This window comes from Orcinus orca, chromosome 7 (assembly GCF_937001465.1).
Source record: "Orcinus orca chromosome 7, mOrcOrc1.1, whole genome shotgun sequence".
Lineage (NCBI taxonomy): Eukaryota > Metazoa > Chordata > Mammalia > Artiodactyla > Delphinidae > Orcinus > Orcinus orca.
In genome coordinates, this window is record NC_064565.1 from 76,240,143 (window position 1) to 76,260,094 (window position 19,952).

General features: G+C 36.9%; 2 protein-coding genes across 4 annotated transcripts in view; one reads left to right on the forward strand and one right to left on the reverse strand.

The window, feature by feature from the left end:
• Nucleotides 1-1,184, forward strand: part of ANKAR (ankyrin and armadillo repeat containing) — an 88,779-nt gene extending 87,595 nt beyond the window's left edge. The window contains exon 23 of the mRNA XM_004276930.3: nucleotides 940-1,184. Within this exon, the coding sequence (XP_004276978.1) occupies nucleotides 940-1,184 (245 nt within the window). The remainder of the gene's footprint in view (nucleotides 1-939) is intronic.
• Nucleotides 468-15,150, reverse strand: OSGEPL1 (O-sialoglycoprotein endopeptidase like 1). Of its 3 annotated transcripts, XM_004276931.3 has the most exons (9): nucleotides 15,020-15,150; nucleotides 13,455-13,695; nucleotides 9,129-9,516; nucleotides 8,134-8,338; nucleotides 7,909-8,057; nucleotides 6,655-6,785; nucleotides 6,460-6,531; nucleotides 4,898-5,004; nucleotides 2,471-3,365 (listed from the first exon to the last, which is right to left on the reverse strand). In XM_004276931.3, the coding sequence occupies exons 2-8, from the start codon at nucleotides 13,673-13,675 to the stop codon at nucleotides 4,926-4,928; spliced, it is 1,245 nt and encodes a 414-aa protein (XP_004276979.1). In that variant the 5' UTR covers nucleotides 13,676-13,695; nucleotides 15,020-15,150; the 3' UTR covers nucleotides 2,471-3,365; nucleotides 4,898-4,925. The 3 variants fall into 3 exon arrangements, 1 of the variants encoding a protein (XP_004276979.1); XR_007478348.1 differs by lacking the exons at nucleotides 2,471-3,365; nucleotides 6,460-6,531 and adding an exon at nucleotides 468-1,431; XR_007478347.1 differs by lacking the exon at nucleotides 6,460-6,531.
• Nucleotides 15,151-19,952: the final 4,802 nt, after the last annotated feature.

The window sequence follows — 19,952 nt, forward strand, 5'->3', positions numbered from 1 at the left end:
GTCAAAAGCAAAAATAGAACCTTCTGAAATCAAGATCACTTTGCTGGAGTCACAAATGGAAAGAGAGAGAATAAGAAAAGGAGAGGGAGCTTCCCTGGTGGTGCAGTGGTTGAGAGTCCACCTGCCGATGCAGGGGACACGGCTTCGTGCCCTGGTTCAGGAGGATCCCACATGCCGCGGAGCGGCTGGGCCCGTGAGCCATGGCCGCAGAGCCTGCGCGTCTGGAGCCTGTGCTCCGCGATGGGAGAGGCCACAACAGTGAGAGGCCCGCGTACAGCAAAAAAAAAAAAAAAAAAAAAAAAAAGAAAGAAAAGAAAAGGAGAGGAAAGAACTTCATTTATTCAGGGAGATATGAGGGAAGCTAAGTATGTGTGGGAGGCTATTATTTCTGAATATCATGGGTAGAAGAACATCTGGTTTTTGTATAGCTTCTTTAGTGTAAGAGTAATTTACATAAAAGAATAAAGTCAGTTCCATTATTCCTTCACTTTAATATTGGTTTGTAAATAACAATATGTATACCAGTAACGGTCTGATAAAGTTTTCACAGGTTTGTGGTAACATAAGAAAAAATAAGGACAATCAAATTTCTTATAAAGTTAATTTCATTCAGGTAAAGTCCTCCATTTTGAGATAATGCCTTTTACACTTTCTATTGACATTAAAATATCCCATCTTTTACAAAACGATGTTTAAAGTAGCTGGCATTTGTTCTTTCACTAGTGCCAACTTGGCCTAATAAAAAGTTGGCAACTGTATGTTGATCCCCACAGATTTTTGCACTCTGGCATCATCTCAAAGTCTGGAAGCTACTGATCTGCTCTCTTAGTATGTTTTAGTGAAGAAAACAGAAATATATAGAACTAAAAGCAATGAGACTATACCTAGGGTTCTTAGGCTTAAGAAAGAGGCACTTAATTGTGGCTCTCTAATTTTTAGGGAAAGAGCACCGAAGAAAATTAAAACCCAAAATTCAACCAAGAGATTCTTTGACTTTTATACCTCCTGTAACTAACTTCATGGGACTCTTCAAAACAAAAAAGACCACTGTTTCTCACAGTATTTTTTCCTTTTCATCTGCAATTTCATCAGATATCACAACTGTATCAAGACCAAGAATAGTGCTTTTGAGCCAACTTGGGAAACATGTACAGAAAGCTAATCCGGAGCCTGCAGAAGGCTAATTAAAAACATTTTAGTGTAAAAGGATTCCTGAGCAATCTTTTAAAATTTTTTATTTTTAATTGTGGTAAAATATACATAACTGAGTAATCTTTTTGAATGGAAGTTCTTGATATTGATACTTAACAAATTTTCCTTAGCATGTCTACTGGAATTTAACATCAGGTCAGAAATATGGTTTCAAAAAATAAGAAGTTGTTTCTCTAATAGAATGCCTGCACTTAAAACTATTAAGATATAGGGGCTTCCCTGGTGGCGCAGTGGTTGAGAGTCCTCCTGCCGATGCAGGGGACCTGGCTTCGTGCCCTGGTTCGGGAGGATCCCACATGCCGCGGAGCGGCTGGGCCCGTGAGCCATGGCGGCTGAGCCTGCGCATCCGGAGCCTGTGCTCCACAACGGGAGAGGCCACAACAATGAGAGGCCCGCATACAGCGAAGAAAAGAAAAATAAAGGAAAAAAAAAAACTATTAAGATATAGCAACTCACACAAGTGGCACAATTAGTGTATATATCAAGTGTTAGAAACATTTTAAAATAAGAAACATTTTTAAATTGGTATGCTGGGCTAAAAAGACCTGATTCAAAGTAGCCTACATGTTAACACTCACTGTACTACCTTAAGATATTTAATGATAAATACTACAGGTACACGAGTCTTCTAAAATCTGAAATGTATGCTTTTAAAAACATTTTACTAAAGAAAAATCTGAAATCATTTCCCATCAAGCACAAAAGTATGGCTAAAAAGTGTGGCCACCACTGTTGACCATTCTCCATATGTACAGAGTATCTTTGGTTTGCAGCTGGAATAGATGACATTCTTTGTGGCTTAGAATCATGTGATATCTTTGCCCAACCAGTATTGTTTCCAGTAGGTGCAAGTTTTGATGTATGTCTGCTTCTCACATACAGCAGCAAATGGATTTGATATAAAAGCTAACTAGGTTTCAGTGGGTCCTTTAAAGAGCCACCGTTTTTCTCTGTCCACTTTGCTCAATTGTCTCTATAGTCTACCTGGGCTGCAGTGAACACATACATTAATTAGCAGTTATTTTCTCCAACATGCCTTAACGTAACAGTAATGATGGTGGTGACTGCAGCTACAGGTACTCAGGGCTTTCTGTGTGCCACAGTCCAAAGCCTGTGCTCTTAACCACTGTATAATAAGAGACCTCTTTAATCTTCAAATCTGATTCAAAATTATCTTAATAGCTCTGAGTCACAACTTCCTGGTGGAATTCTGAGAAGAATGGCATATTTTATACTAGAAAGGGATAAATAATTCAAATGATACAAACCTGTGTCATTTATTCAGCACTGTTAATTCATATCATTGGAAACATTAAGCCTCTCTAGACATTCAAAAGATAAAAGCCTTTAGACAGCAAACTTTGAGCTTTAAAACTGGCTTCAGGTGGTTTCAAAGTTGATGATCAGGGTTTTTTTGCATTCAATAACAGACATTTCCTGAGTATCTAGGCCTAGCCGGGCCAACCTACCACGCTTAAAACTTTACAGTATTTCTCTTTAAGTACAGCCCCAAAGTACAGATTATGTTTATTACCCTGCACTTGCTTTTTATTTTTAAAAATTATACATAAGATGAGAAAGGCCTCAATATATAGAGAGTTTCAGCAAATTGCCTGCCTCTTACCTGTACTATAAGCTAACTGGCACACATGCTTACCAACATAGAGTTCAATGTTTCTCCCTTTCTCTTCCTTTCTTCTGGCTAAATACTGAAAGACCTAAATATATGGAATGCTTCCAGAATTTGCTTGTTTTTTTTATCTGTAGTTTACCTGATTTATATCATGAACTTAATTTTGACATGTGTGTTTGTAGCATCTGGAATAGTTTTGATACTTTGAAATTTTAAGAACTTATAGATATTCCTATTTTATTTATTTATTTGGCTGCATTGGGTCTTCGTTTCTGTGCGAGGGCTTTCTCTGCTTGCGGCGAGCAGGGGCCACTCTTCATGGCGGTGCGCGGGCCTCTCACTGTCGCGGCCTCTCCTGTTGTGGAGCACAGGCTCCAGATGCACAGGCTTAGTAGTTGTGGCTCATGGGCCCAGTTGCTCCGCGGCATGTGGGATCCTCCCAGACCAGGGCTCGAACCCGTGTCCCCTGCATTGGCAGGCAGACTCTCAACCACTGCGCCACCAGGGAAGCCCGATATTCCTATTTTATAAAATTTGTGATGGTGGGAAAAAATTTTGGTCAATTTTCTTCATTAGTTTATATGCACTCTTATTGTAACAGTCAAAGGAAATACACTTTCTGTGAATTTAGATTCACATGATACAGAATACAAATCCAAATGTAAAAGGTGAATTCACAAACTAATAGTTTCTTCTAAATTATAGTTACAAACCAATTACATCATACCTATACCTCAACATCAAAGAATGTAAGCTTTATAAATGTTGCTGTTTCTATATGTTCTCTCATATAAATTATATTTCCAGGATAAAATGGAGGATCATAAAGCAATATCCTACGATCACAATTCTAGAAAAAAGAATTACTTATGGAATTTCCCAAAAGGGAAGGTCACCATAAGGAAGGATTAAAATAAGAAATCTTTTCATTCTAGATTTTTATCCTTAACCTCTAGTTTCTCAATAAAGCAAGTCACTGATTAGAAAATTAACAATTTGATCCAGTATGGATGATGTAACATAGCAAAATCTCTCAAAGGACATTAAATAGTTAGTAGTGTCATCCTTATATTCAAAGGACAGTACATTCAGTTATTTTAATCTGGGCAGAAAAAAAGTCATAAACTGTTATGATATCTGCAGTAAAAGTCAGAGTCAAAGGACATTACCCAAAAATAAAACAGCCCTTTTCACCTCATATATTTTCACTGATTAAATATACTTTCTAAAATAATGAATGTGAATTTATGTGGCCAACTAAAAAGTACAATATACACTCGAGGGATTACTTGCATGTCATATTTCTTTTCTTTTTTTTTTGAGGTACGCGGGCCTCTCACTGTTGTGGCCCCTCCCATTGCGGAGCACAGGCTCCAGACACGCAGGCTCAGCGGCCATGGCTCACGGGCCCAGCTGCTCCGCAGCATATGGGATCTTCCCGGACCAGGGCACGAACCCGTGTCCCCTGCATCGGCAGGCGGACTCTCAACCACTGCGCCACCAGGGAAGCCCATGCTTCCCTGGTGTCATATTTCTTAAAATGTCATATTTCTTAAAATCCCATTTTAAGAAATGTATAGAAATCCCATTTGCTCCAGAGAAGATACCGAATAATATATATATTTTTATAATTACTAACATATATTCTTTTGTTTTGACTTAGAATTCTTGAGTTGACATGACTTTGACCTGGCTACCTTTCTAAAATTGCTCTCTCATTAGAAAAGTCAGGCTAATATATCCTGATATGAAAAAGGGGGGTAAAGATCTATGCCTGTATAATATGGGGCCAGGATTTAGCAGAATTGCTATATTTTTTCCAAGGTTTTTCTTTCTACTTGCCAATATCAGTATATTCTTTTTCCCACAAGATGTTTTATTTGGTTTTTGATTAAAAAAAACCTATACTCCCTTATAAGACTATAACATATTATTATAGTCTCTCAGAAGAGCAGGTTAACCATCAAACATAAAAAGGATAACAAAGAAAGTCTTGATGAACAATTAGTATTATATATTTGATATACAAAAAAATCAAAACTTTACTACTACCTTTAGGGATATTTTTGAAAAGCAAAAATCAAATCTTCATTTTTAATCGTGGTACTTTTATGGCAGCTTCTCCAACTTCTTTTGATATATCTGCTCCAAGAGGACATCTGCATCAAAATCAGACAAATCACATTATTTCAAATTATTTTACATTATTTGTTTACTGATCTGTTACTAGCTCTGCAAACTATCTGCTTAGAATTCTGACAAACAATATATGTATCTAGTGAATAACTGACTATATGTGATGGTGGTTCTTGAATCCATAAAAGTACAATAGGACCTCAAACCAGAATAATGGGTGAAGGAAGGCTAGAAATCTAAATTGGACAATTTTTTAAAACCACTTTGAGGTATAATTGACATGTTAAAAGCTATACATATTTAATGCATACAATTCAATGAGTTTGGGGTTGAGATGTTTTTGAAAGAGTTCTCTCTCAAATACTGTAAATAAATAAAAACTTGAAACAGAAAAAAATAACAAAAAGTTGCCTTGTAATGCTCTACAAAGCTAACAGGGTAAAAACAGTTTACCATACAAAGTCAGACCTGCATTTATTCTAACTTCAGAAATTCTCCAGGTTTCAAAAGCTAGCTTGCTCCTTTTCTACCTTCCTTTGTCACTGGTGGCAGGAGAGGTCTTAGATCCTACCCTCTTTCTCTGTTCTTCCTCAGTAAATACTTTTGGCCTCAGATTTCTGCTTTTGTACAATGTTGCCCTATACAAAGCTTCAAATGGACCCCAACCTAAAAAAAGCCATCATCTCCAGCCTCAACACTGCCCACAAGAAGGCAGTGTTGGATCAGATGGTAGATTCTACCTGAGGCTAGGCCATCAACTTAAGGGATTCTTTCTACTAGTAGTTTAGTCACTACTAACTAAACTGTTCATTTATGATCAGCCTTAATAGTCTATGGTTCACGTAGGTATAGTTATGTACTAAAATGCTGAAAAGTTTAAAACAGCAGATGAAACACTGTTGAAAATAGAATTGTTAGATTATGAAACATAATCATGCTTTACTGTTTTTACTATTCCAGAATTAGCTTAAGACCAGAACTGGATAACAAATTGAAAAACTGTGCTACTCCTAGGAACTTTGATTTGGGAGAGGAAATAAGGCTTGCAGAAAACAGCTATCTTTTGGCCATTTCTCAGCTGCCTGTGGAGAAGTATACTCACAACCCAGTCTCCCAGCTGAATGCTTCTTGCACATTTTCCTTAAGTTTCCAGCACGGCAGCTGATGCTGAGATGGTCCTAACACTGCAAAAGTCCAGGTCATGGACATGGTTTCCATTCTGGTCCCCAATGAGGGAATTCATCATCCTTACCCACTGCCTGTTTCTAACCTATGCTTTGTCAACATTTATATAATTTAAGCTATAACAAAAATATTTCTTATAAGGTATCTAATGCTTAGGTTAGATGAAAAAAATTAATGTACTCTTTCTTCAAGTACCACCAGAGTGTCAATGAAAACCTCAAATATAAAAGCAAAATCCAGGCTTTGACTTTTACAATGCAACTTGCATAAAGATTATGAATGGTACCACGTACTTTGGCTCATAGCGGATGCCTTCTGTGCTGTGTAAAATGCCCAAGCCAGCACGCAATCTTTCAACACCATTCCTAAATAAGAATCAATAAAAATAAAATAACTAGCCCAAGATTTAAAGGAAGAAAATTTAGCATGATGAAATGGCAATTAATATTTACATAATTATGAGTGAAGCACAAACATCCATGGCTTACCACGCAATCATAACGCCGTTGTCAGTGCACAGTCTGGGAGGAGGACACAACAAAGTGCATTGTGTTGCATCTGTCACGATTTCCAGAGCTTTTCGGATATGTAAGTTACTTGCAACGCCTCCAGATACAACCTGAAAAAGTTGAGAAAACCAAAATTAACAATATCACACATGAATATGAGCTAAGCTGTGAGCTAAACCCGGGGAAATTACCAGCATTATACAATAAGACAATATCACATTTTGGTAGGTGGGTAATGAGCAAGTGATATATCTATATAATAAACATTTGCAAAGGAAACAAAAGTCACCAACAATTTCAATATTACCATATGATCACTTTCATTTTTGTATTTTCTTCTAACCCTTTTCTCATTACAATCATAGTACAGTATTTTAGACCCTGCAGTTTTCACTTATAAGCATTTTTTTTCATTTTACTACATAATTCTTAAACTATTACCTTTGATATTTGTGTAATATTCCATTTTGTGAACCTACCATTTAAATATTTTTCTCGCTTTACAATTTTCCAAAGAATGAAGTTTAAGATACACAGGCAATTTATCAAGGCTTTTAAGCACATTTAAAGGGATTTCATCAAAGGAACATAAATCTGAAGGAAACAGCCTATTTTTCCTTCAATAATGACAGCAGTTATACTGCATTTTGTTTCATACTGTAAACCCTCTTTTAAATTCAATAAGATGCAGCCTTGAACTTTTTTGCCGCACAGGCTGTACAGATGTCCTATAAAGCTGCCAGGCCTGTACAGGGAGTGGTTGTTAAAAGTTTTGTTTTGTTTTGAATTATTTATTTATTTATTTTTGGCTGCATTGGGTCTTCGTTGCTGCACGTGGGCTTTCTTTAGTTGCGGCGAGAGGTCTTCTCATTGCAGTGGCTTCTCTTGTTGCGAAGCACGGGCTCCAGGCGCGTGGGCTTAGTTGTGGCTCACTGGATCTAGAGCACAGGCTCAGTAGTCGTGGTGCACGGGCTTAGTTGCTTCGCGGCATGTGGGATCTTCCCAGACCAGGGCTCGAACTCATGTCCCCTGTGTTAGCAGGCGGATTCTTAACCACTGCACCACCAGGGAAATCCCAATGGCTGTTAGTTTTTATTCTACGTGATTTCATACTGTCTGCGATAGCATATGGCATAAAGATCTTTTCATCCTATGCTTAGGGTCAATTAATCTCTGGGAAGAAAAGTAACATACTGTAAAGGATTACTACTATTCTAAAATTACAAAACTTACCAGTACTGCATTACTTTGACATAACAAGTCTCTCTGCTTGCAAAATAGAATAGCACGATGTGTTCTTTTTGCAATGTGGCAGGCTACTGTGTGCTGTACTGCAGCAGCAATATCTGCAGCTGAAGACAGGATTTGCCCCTTCTCAATACCTGCAGGAATGAGCAGGTATTTTTAGGTACAATCCAGTATTACTTATTTGTCCAACTTTACTAATTAGAAATATACCTTCTTCTTTTTCCTTTTGCATTATCATCTTATCAATAATGTGATGAAGTCCAGAAAAAGAAAAGTCACAATTTTTAGCATGTTGCATGGGAGGTTTGAAATCAAAATGCAGTTTATTTCCCTGTTTGGCCAAATGTTCTATAGCCTTCCCACCACTCATGGTGGAGCACTCTGGATGTTTTATTAAAGAAAGTCTTCTTGCTACCTATCAAAAACAAACAAAAATTTTTGTAATGTCATGAAACTGTACATTTTGAAACCAGGGTGCAAAGGAAATGAATTTTACCCTGGGTGAATAAGACATGCAATACTTTTACAAACATGGACCAGAACTGGTGGTCAGTCAAGACAGACAATCTTGCTGTTTCTGACAACCTGATCAATAGTGGCCAATCACTGCCTTCCTATCTACTTTTGCTCTTCTACTGGGGATGGAAAATAGGTTTGAAAATGACAATGACTGCTTAATGATGAACTTCAAAAATAAGAACCTGTCCTATTTCTTCCAATCATTTCAGCTGTTGGCAACAGGTTTTTTTTATAAGGCAGTAGGCTTTAAGATTCTAAAACAAAGGAAAAGAAATCTGCTTGTCAGTGGTGTCAGCAATTGTAACATTTAATAATAGAACTTTGTGCATCTTTAATGTCCTTATGTTATCTTTATATATCCTCTTATTTCACTTTTTAAAGGTACATTACACTTCACAAAGCACTTTCTTTCATATATTGTTATTTGATTAAAAAAAGTGTATATACAAACTATTTGAGCCTTTATATACTGATGTAAACCTCATATCATTTTATTCAGAATGGGTAAGAAGGGATCTTTTATAAAATTATGTACTACTCTTTTTTTGTTTACTACTGCACATAAGTTTTTTTAGTCTAATATATTATTCAGAAATATTTAGATGAATAGCAGTAGTGTATCTATTACTATTTAGCTGAAATAGACACCTTAACAAAAAAGAATAGAGATATTAATTCTTAATTACCTTGTCAAGCATGTCACCTGGCGCTATATCCAAAGACTTTCCAAGAAGCAGAAAATCTGAAACTCCTCTAACTAATGCCAAAAGACAATGACCTCCTGAAATCAAAAGAACTAAAAAAGGAAATTCTACTTTATTTGTCAACCTAATAGTAAGTGCATGAGCCTCCATATGATGAATGGGAATGAAGGGCTTTTTTAACTGGTCTACCAGTTGTAAGCTAAATGATAAGCCTACACCCAGGCTTAAAGCAAGTCCTGGTTTTATGGTAGTTGCAATTGCTGAGAGTTCACTTGGAGAGACTTTACTGGCAGAGAGAGCTTCTTGCACTATGCGTTGAATATTTTCTCTATGAAGCTGTTGAGCTACTGGAGGAATAATCCCACCTGTTCTGAAAGATATAAAAAAAACAGCTTTTTATAATTTTAAGATTATAAAAATAGAGAAAGAAAAAGTATATATTATGGCTGAAGGCATGTTTTCAAATTAACCATTATATAGCTAAACACATTAGTAAGTCAAGTATTTTCAAATTATGTGTGCCTTATAATGTACAGTACATTATAAGAACTCACCATGCAGTGATTAAGGATGTTATTTAATGTCTCTAACTTTTCAAAACTGTATACAACAAACTCCTATGGATTTGTTTCTTGATAAATGAAATCACCAAAATAATTTTGAGAAGCATTCTAAGGAACGAGTCTTGAATAAGGAAAGGACAGGATAAAACTGGATTTTAGGAAAATTAATCTATCTGACTGGAAGAAAAGAAATACTAACAGAGAGAAACATGAAGACAGTTTTGTGAAGAAGACGAGTTTATTTTTAAACACACTGCACTTGAGCTCATGGTAGGACAGCAGACAGCTTGAAATCCTGAAATAAAGTTTGGGAATCCAGTCTTTAATTGGATTGGTAATTTTGATTTTTGGTCCATATAGGACAAGCAGTGGATGACCACTCCAAATGTCAAGAATAAAGAATTAGAAGGCAAAGTTGTTAGCAAAAAATTAGCCAGCATGTGACTGATCAGAGAGGCAGAGCAAAAATATAGAGGGTCTGCAAGATATACCTCTAATCTCAAAAAAAACCCCTTCAAATATTGATGTTGTAAGATCTATATACACGGCATTCAATGAATATTTAATAGTTAAAATATGTACTGTGTCAGTCAATGAGGGCAATATTTAAAAGAAATGATCTTATTTCAACACATCCATAATATAATACCATTTTCCTTAATTCTTCAAAGAGACTTTTTCTCCTATATTCGTCAATTCTGTTAATGGCATCAATAACCTCCTAATCACTTGGGTTTCCAGGCTTATCTTTATCTCCTTTCTTTCCCTTACTTTCCACATTTAATTAAGTTTATCACCATTGATAAGGTCAGCACTGTCCCACTGCCACCACCAAGTTCGAAAAGCTCTCATTAACTCAGTCTATTCAAAGCCTTCTAACTGTACTTCCCTAGATACATTCTCTGATCCTTGGAATTGTTCTGTATGGTGTTGCCAGAAAAAAAGCACAGTGCTGACCTCATCACTCACCTACTCAAAAGCTTTTACTTTCTTGGAATTTGGGAGACTTTAAATCCAAATCCTCTCCCTCCTACTCATTTCTTCCTCCTCCCACTTGCCTACTCCCCTTCCTTTCTGTGCCTCTTCTATGTATTATCTTCTAAGGATTATGCTAAGCATCAGAGACAGAAGAGATGAATAAGACCATGGCTTTATTCTCAAAGAATTAATTATGATTAATAAAATCATTAATTAATAATCAAATAATAATTTGTAGACAGTATGGAAAGTGGATGATTAAAGAACAAAGCTAATAAAGAGGCAGTGAAACCATTTAGCCTCAAGACTGGAGCCAAGAGTCCAGGCAAGAGACAATAAGGGCTTGAACTAAGTGGAAAGTGGGAGGAAAAGTTTCAAGAAATATTTGGGAGGTAGATTTACTATGACTAGGTGACTGATTTGGGTACAGAGTGGTGAGGGAGAAGTCAAGATTGTCCTTCAGGTCTCTGGCTCAAAAGAAAGAACTCCTCTTCCAAGCAATCCTCTATTATTGCACTTGCCATGCTGTTTTACAATGACCTATTTACCTATCTGCCTTCTTCACTTTATAGTAGTAAGAGAAGTACTATTGTTACTAGTAATAGGTAGGTTTTTTTGAGCCCTTGCTATTTGTCAAGACTGCACTAAATGCTTTAAAAGAATTCACATTTAACCTTCACAACAATATTATAAGCTGGTTGTCATTATTATCCCCATTTCACAGATAAGGACACTAAGACATAGAAAATGGTGCAAGGTCTCAAAACTAGTCAGTGGCTGGGCTTCTCTGGTGGCGCAGTGGTTGAGAGTCCGCCTGCTGATGCAGGGGACACGGGTTCGTGCCCCGGTCCGGGAAGATCCCACATGCCGCGGAGTGGCTGGGCCCGTGAGCCATGGCCGCTGAGCCTGCACGTCCGAAGCCTGTGCTCCGCAACGGCAGAGGCCACAACAGTGAGAGGGCCGCGTACCGCAAAAAAAAAAAAAAAAAAAACTAGTCAGTGGCTGAACCAGAATGTAAACCACTTTATATGGTAAGCTGCTCAGAGGCAAGGATCATATATATGTACCCACAGTGCCTCAGATGCTGCCTTGCAATTGTAGGTATTCAATAAATAATGAGATGCGCTGAGGAGATGGTACCAAATAGTTTATTTGCCTATATATTCCTCTCAAGTGACTCACGCGCTAGCTAAACTAAGTGTTTGCCCAGTACCTTCTCACCTCTTTGCCTTTGCCAGTGATGCTCTCTCAGCCTACAATATTCTTTCCATCCTCTTTCATTGAAGGCCTAACTATCTCTCAAGGCCACTGACCCCTGCAACATGTCATGTGCTATGCTGGGCACTAGGCATAGTGTAGTGGTTAATACAGACGCAGCCCCTGTCACCATGGAGCTGAGAGTCTATTGGGGGAAAGACTGTACATAAGTAAACAAACATAAAAATTATGAAAAGAATTATGAGGAAAATATGCAGGATATGGTATATAGAATAAACAGGGTGGGAGTACCTAATTTAGATTAAGTAGTTAGGGTAGGCCTTTCTGTGCAGCTAACATTTACATGTTCAAATGTCCAATACACCCCAAAATAATGAAAGAACTGTAAAACTGAGGCATGGTAATAAGTTATTGTCTGCACTACTTCTTTGATACTCACTTTATGCTGCCTTGCACTGCTAACTTTCCTTGTAGGTCTACATAACATGTCTCAAAGATTAGGTTAAGCTTCTTAAAGGCAAGGACTTGTTAGTATTTCACTGTGCCTTATTAAGACCTAACACAGTCCCTTTCATATAATACGTAACCATCAGAGGCCTACTCTGCCTCTTCACGTATACTATTTCTAATATTCTGTATTATTTCTATTATGCACCCCACAATCCTATAAGATAGACATTATCTTTCCCATTTTATGGATGTGAAAACAGAATCAGAGAGGATCAGGAACTTCCCAAGTCAGAACCAATACCAATCACTAATTCATGATTCACACACAGGTTTGTGATCTCAAAACACCAAACTTTTTCACTATTCAGATGTTGTAAATTAATGGCTTGACAGCATATCTGAACTGTATGGTATTTTAATATATTTGAATTACCTACTAATTTTTAAAATCTGGGAGATATTACCGTAACATTCTGGATTTCCATTTTCTCTTGAAAATTCTGATAATCAAATAACATAAGGCCTACATTCTTGCATGGCAACAACTGGCTGGAGCTGAGTAGTGACCTATAGATATTTTCCACATTATACCCAGCCTACCTATTTATGTAACCTGCCTGGTGGCCCTCTGGAAAAATCTGAGTTTATAAACCTGGCACCATTCTGTGCTTTAATACAACAGTATATTGTTATTTAAGTACCAATATGAATTATATGTGTAAATGTGAATAGGATTTTCTTTTGCAGTGATTAACACAGGCTAGAAGTCAGGTCATACTTTCCTAGGACTTCAGTTGAGACCATGAAACATAACAGGTGGACAAAAGAGAAAAAGGCATGAGGGGAAATCATGGATAAATATTGGAGTTTAGTTTCTTTTTGGCAACAGGATTAGCTAAGGTTGGGACCTTATTGTGGAGCTCCTTAAAAGCCAGGTTGAGGGGTTTAAGGTTTTCTACGGCAGTTATTAGAAACTTTTGCATGAAAGAAGAAATTAGTTCTTAAAATTTAACTTTTGTATGTAATAAATACAAAAAAAAATTATTTCATTTTATTTTTCCAAAAAAAAGTGGAAACTACCAAGATAATGTCTACTCACTTTAAATGAACTTTGGTTTGGGAATGTATTGCTTCTCCCAAAACATTTCCGGTTTCATCCACCACAGCAGCTGCTGTATCATCACAACTGGTTTCAATTCCCAAAACTAGTTTATGAAGAAATAGTTTTCCAGGATGAAAATCAAAACTTCTTAGAAATTCATACATATTCCTTTTTGATGGTTTAGAAAAAACTCCTGCTGTCTTATTCAATATTAGCATATTTACTGTATAGATAATTCCTGGAAAAGAATTAAAGAAACAAACTATTATTTGTAACTGACATTAGCCACTAGCCCATTCAGTAAAGCAAAATTCCAAAAACTTGGTTTATTTTTCAATATATAGTTTTATAAAAATTTAGGAAAGGTTTGTAAAAGTTAGCAAAAAATTTTAGTCTGTAGAAATCTGTTAATATAAATAACAGTATGAATGAATATAATGCTCTTTAAGAGGGAAAACGGGAAATTAGATATAAAATTTTTATTATTACTATTACTTGCATGCTGTTCTTACCAAACTATTGATTATTCTTTATAAAACAGCTAATGTTACAGTACAACAGCTGCATGGATAGTCTTTGGAAAAGTGCTATTCATTTTTTATAGCTAAAATTAAGACAAAATGTGGTTTAAAAAAAATCAGTAAGAGCAAAATGGAGCTGATGAAAATCAATGCATTCCATTTCCTAGAAACACCTTTCAAAAGAAAAATTTAATCATTTGGTCGGAAAACAATAGTTCACATAAAACACAAAGTAAGATTTAGTCGTCTAAGTTTAGAAACAAGTGTTCTCATAAAGCTCATCTTTTTGCCTGCGCGGCCATGGCTCACGGGCCTAGCCGCTCCGCGGCATGTGGGATCTTCCCAGACCAGGGCACGAACCCGTGTCCCCTGCATCGGCAGGCGGACTCTCAACCACTGCGCCACCAGGGAAGCCCTCATAAAGCTCATTTTAAAAGAGCATCTCAACTAAAACGACCGTAACCTAATACCTATTTTATCCATTAATTACAATTGTTTGAATTAAATCTCCATTTTTGCCACAGGTTTATCATAATAGGGATCTCCCCAAATCCTCTTTGCCCCCAATAACAGGGGGCAAAGCATCATTAAAGCACCCTGGTTTTTTCACACTGCCAAATATCTAGTCTCATGCCTCCCAAATCACCTGTTCTAGAACCTTCTAGATATTTAAGTAGGTTCTTTCCCTATCACACTAATGGACAAAATGGAAAAAAATAAAAGAGCGAATATTGGAAATTTTATTGTTCCACAGGAGCAGAGGGCATCCAGGGATTAGAGGTAAGCGACCTATTCACAGAGGACCCCTGCAGAGGATGCAGCCCCAACAGACGCGCCACGAGAAATTAGACTTATAGTCACTAAATCCAGCCAAGGAGGCTTGTGCGAAGCCCTCCTCGTTCGGGCCAGGAAGGATCCCAAGCGAACCCTGGGCACTTGGCCAGCGCTGGTCTCTGCTCTAAGGCGAGTGACTCTGACTGGAACCGCTTTTCCAGGCGCGCGAAAGCATCAGTGGAGAGAGGGCTGAGCTGTTTCACCCACCTTCCTCGTGAACGACAGTAACTAGTACTCGTCTACTTTCCGCAGCAAAGCCGATCGACCGCCCTTTCCTAGGTGCAAGGAAGCCCGAACCTGTCGCCCCGGAAGTGATGTCATCAACACGGAGCCCGCGTCCCGTCGCCAGGGTCAGCTGGTATTCCCCTAGAAGGCGTCACTCTTCGGGTAAATATAAGCACAAAGGCTCTCATTCCCCAGATGGTGCGCTCAAGCAATTCTCCCAGATTTGTAGGTAAGAATACTATAAGGTCACACGGCTAGTGACTGATCTAGTGGAGACCGAGCACAGATTCGACTACATAACATTTAGTTCTAAACACTATGCTACGTTAAAAGAAAAAAAAAATTTTGCCTTAGGCTGCAATTTGGACACCACTGAGAGAAAAGTATGACTTTGCTTACTCTGGAGGTAAAGTATGTACTTCAGCATAGTATGTACCTCCTTGTACCTCTTGTACCTCCTTCAGTCTTTTGTTTTTATTTGTATGTGAACTTGTTACCATTTGAATAGATTTATCCCAATCTGTTTTTCTTCCCGGCTAGGCGCTAAGATTTTACTGAACAAGGACTTTATAAACGCAAGGTTGGACAGGGCTGGCACATGTATCTGCGCCTTGCATGGTGTGAAGCTCTTGGTATGAGGTAGGGAAGTCACAGTTATGGTCTAGTGGCAGATGTGTAATTCATGATTTCCAGATATGTAAATTTATAATTATCAGGACATTAGTAAGAATTTTTAAGGTAGAACTTAGGTTTATCAAAAATTTCATTTATGTGACAATAATAACCATAATTAATAATAAAGTGGCACTTACTATGTGCCAGGCACTGTTGCAGATTAATTAATCCTCACAACAATCGCATGAGGTAGTTACTGTCCTCATTTTGCAGATGAGACAACTGGACCATAGAGTTTGGGTGATTTGCAGATTACACAGCTTGTAAGTGCAGAGCTAGTATTAGAAGTCAGGCCATCTGCTCTGGAGTCTGTTTTCAAACTGACAGAAGATTAAATAGTTCATATTTTCCCTAGGATGTGTTGTTGACCCAAAAGAGGAAAAAAGAAAACTTAAGACCTAAAGGTTAAGAAAAAGTAGTCATCCTGATTGCATATGATAGGGCAGGAGTTATTTTCTTATACACTGTGATCTATTCTGAACATAAAATCATTCCTGTCTGGCATTGTTTTTCTTGCAACTTGAATTACTTTGTTCCAGTACTCTCCTGTGCTGTCTAGAGTTATCCCTGTTGTGTTTGGTAGTATCAATAGTAGAATCCTTAACTGGGCACTCTTGGCTGGTGCTGAGTCTGAATGCTGCATTATGTGAAAGAGCCAAACTTTAGGACACATTAGGAAGATATTTTATTCTTTGTTTGAGTGCATGTGGGTGGTAGAAAGAAATGGTACTTACACCAGGTCCCACATATTTGGCAAGTGAAGGTATAAAGCTTTCATGTTCTTTATCGTACTGGAGAAGTTATTGCGGGAAAGGCATGCTCTCTGGGGCTTGTCTGAGCTTTCATGCAGATCACATCATATGGTTTGAATGCCACATTCATGGGCGTTCTCAAGAAAATATGGCTTAACCACTGTAACTTCAACTTGAATTGAGAGCTCTGAATCTAAATATGTTCACTTTGTCTCTGCTATTGCTTAGCTTTCCATTTGTAAACTTAAGAGGAAAACTTTATATAGAAGAATCTCTACAATACTCATTCCCTAATTATGTCTTACTAAACTGGATTTCATTTTCACATATCACATATTTATTGGTTCTTTCCTTTGTGCTAGGCAGTTTATTAGTTGTTAGGGATCAAAGATAAAATCCATTTTCTATTTTCAAGGAACTGAGTCTAATAATAGGCAATTACAATACAGCATTATGGAAAATGTGCATTGAGAGAAAAGTTGCAGGGGAAGGCGGTATCCACAGTCTAGCAGGACCATGGTGTGATGACTGGGTTTCAACATCTGATTCTTTTCTTAGGTTGAAATTGGTTTATCAGATCTGGAAGTGACTGGACTCTGTAGTGCTGAGTCACACACTCAATTTGCTAAGAAACTGCTATGTAAAACCCATAATACTAATGTATTAACTTAAGAGAAATGATGGAGGGTCTAGGATAGTTGAGCTTGCTGATCCTTACCTTCTCTGTGTTGATCAAATTACAATGAAAGCCAGATCCAAATTATAACGATTGTTTAGCACAATGGAATGGAAGCAATAGAAATGAGTTTGGTGCTTTTAACAGCTAATATTTCAGGCCTGATGCACCCCTTTCCACTTGAGTCACATACCTGCCTTATGTTCTTCATAGGTTGGATTGTGCTAAAAATACACTGTCATTTGCCTTTCTCTTCTTAAAGTTTCTTTGCTGACAAATATTTTTTGATGTGGAACATTCTTTCATTAATGGTAATACCATCAATCAGGTATCATCTTTGGAAGATATTTTGCTTTTTATTTCGTTTGCAAAACGATTATGCTTATTTTACAAATTTACTGCTTTTTAAAAATTGTGTTAAAATATATGTTAACAAAATCACCATTTTAAACAGTTCAGTGGCAATAAGTACATTCACATTGTTGTGCAGCGGTCACTACCATCCATCTCCAAAACTTTTTCATCTTCCCCAGTTGAAACTCTGTATCCATTAAACACTAATTTCCCATTTCCCTTTCATCTCAGCCCCTGGCAACCACCATTCTTTCTGTCCTTATGACTTTGACTACTCTAGGTACCTCATGTAAGTGGGCTCACACGGTACTTGTCCTTTCGTGACTGGCTTATTTCACTTAGCATTAATGTCAAGGTTCATCCAGTGTGGTAGGATGTCTCAGAATTTCCTTTTAAAGCTAAATAATATTCCATTGTGTACATACACCATATTTTGTTTATGCATTCATCTGACAGTGGACACTTCGGTTACCTCCACCTTCTGACTGTTATGAATAGTGCTGGTATAAACGTGGGTCGTACAAGTATCTTTTCAAGCCCCTGCTTTCACTTCTTTGGGATATATACCCAGAAGTGGAATTGCTGGATCATATGGTAATTGTGTTTATTTTTTTGAGAATTTGCCATACTCAGATGACCTTATTTTTCAAGTGTGTGGGGTCTACATGTTTTGGCAGTAGAGGGAGAGGGTGAATTTCTTTGTTGCTTCCGTAAACTCCCTATGACCATTAAGCACCATGATAGAAGCATGCGTTTGATAATTCAAAGGAGGGACAGATGTTTCAAAGCAGAATCACTGTATCAGGTTTTCATGTAGTAGCTGGTATACTCATATTTTCCTGGGCAATAGCCAATAAATCATCTGCTCTTCTGTTTCCATTTAAAAAATTACAAAATGAAGAAGATAATGCATGCTTATCTTGCAAAATCTTCAAGTTTTTCAAAAAAGTGTTGTCAAAAAATTTATAACTATATAGTTGGAAAGTCAGAATATTTATATATTATAAAATTCCTCTCATATTTTAGAGTTCATTCTAGTGTTAATGATGTAGTTTCCTTACTTATATTCTTGAATTTGAGAAGAATGTATTTTTATCAATGTAATTATGCAGTTAAAGGACATAGTAATAAAATTGGCTTATCTGCTAACTTAAAATTATATAGAACTTTAGAGCTACAGGTTGAGCCACTTTCATAACCATTAGTTGTTTATTAAAGACTTGAATGAGTCAAGAAATAGAATAAATTACACTGCTATACTGAACATAAAATAAAATCCAAATATATTTTTACTAAACTATTTTTTAATTATGAAATATTTTAGATTATGAAAAAGTGTCAAGAATAATATAGTCAACTTTTGTGAACCCAACACCCAATTTAAGAGCTAAAGTATCACCCAATACAGTTGAGCTTTCTGGGTACTGTATACCCAAGATATTCAGTATTCTAAATTTGATATTTATAATTCTTATACATTCACCTGTAGCTAAACAAAAGCTTTTAAACCCCATATAACAAACTATCTGCTGAATCATTAGGGAGTAAAATAAAAACCTGAGACATCTCACTTTTTGACATCAAGCAAAATAAAGGGTTTATCTTTGCTATTCTCTTACCTACCTTACTTCCCTGCCCAGTGCTACTCAAAAATTCCTTTTATTTTACCTAGACTTGTCTTCCCACTACTAAATTCGTTTACATTTCCAACATCAATATGTAAGATCCATGTAACTGTTTTGGGAATTACACTTTTCTATCTGTCCTGTTAGAAAGATTATGAAACTGCATTGGTCTATACTGGGTTGCTGCATTTGTCTTTTGCAGGATTAGCATGAGGGTATTTTGGAGTCATATTGACTAGTGATATATACTAAAACAGTAAACATACTATAAGAGAAATATATTGCATGAGAAGATTCACCTTCAGCTAGACAAGATGAATCAATAGGCTAAAATCTAACAACATGGGGATCTATAGAAAAAATAAGAAATCTTAGACTTGTTTTAATAAATCCATTAAATAAGTACATGAAGGGAAAGCCACCATTGAACAGCACTACATGTTGGGACTTGAGGTTTTAGAGACCATAAAGTGAATCAGTGATACGTGGCTCTCAAAATAGCTAAAATAATAGGCTGCATTAAAAATAAAAAGTATCCAGAACAAGGGAAGTGGTACTGTTGTAGTGACATCACATCTATCACCTCTTGTAATTAGCTTAGGGCTATATAATAATAAATTGCAACTTACAGCAGAATTACCAGGATCATGGGAGAAATTTGAAACCATATCATATGGAAAATGGTGAAGGCTCTGGTAATACTCAGTGCTGTTGATAACAGTTTAAAAGGTAACTAATTGAGGAGTTATACAGAATAAGGATTAAATTTTGGCTCATTGTAAAACATGTTATAAATTCCATAACAAAAATGCAGCCTTGTAAGTTGTAAGTCT

Excerpts from the sequence above, each read along its gene's own strand:
- OSGEPL1 (XM_004276931.3), bottom strand. The coding sequence starts at position 13,675 with ATGCTAATATTGAATAAGACAGCAGGAGTTTTTTCTAAACCATCAAAA. Across the intron at positions 9,517-13,454 it reads CAAACCAAAGTTCATTTAAA|AACAGGTGGGATTATTCCTC; the intron begins GTGAGTAGACAT and ends TATATCTTTCAG. Across the intron at positions 8,339-9,128 it reads CAGGTGACATGCTTGACAAG|GTAGCAAGAAGACTTTCTTT; the intron begins GTAATTAAGAAT and ends TGTTTTTGATAG.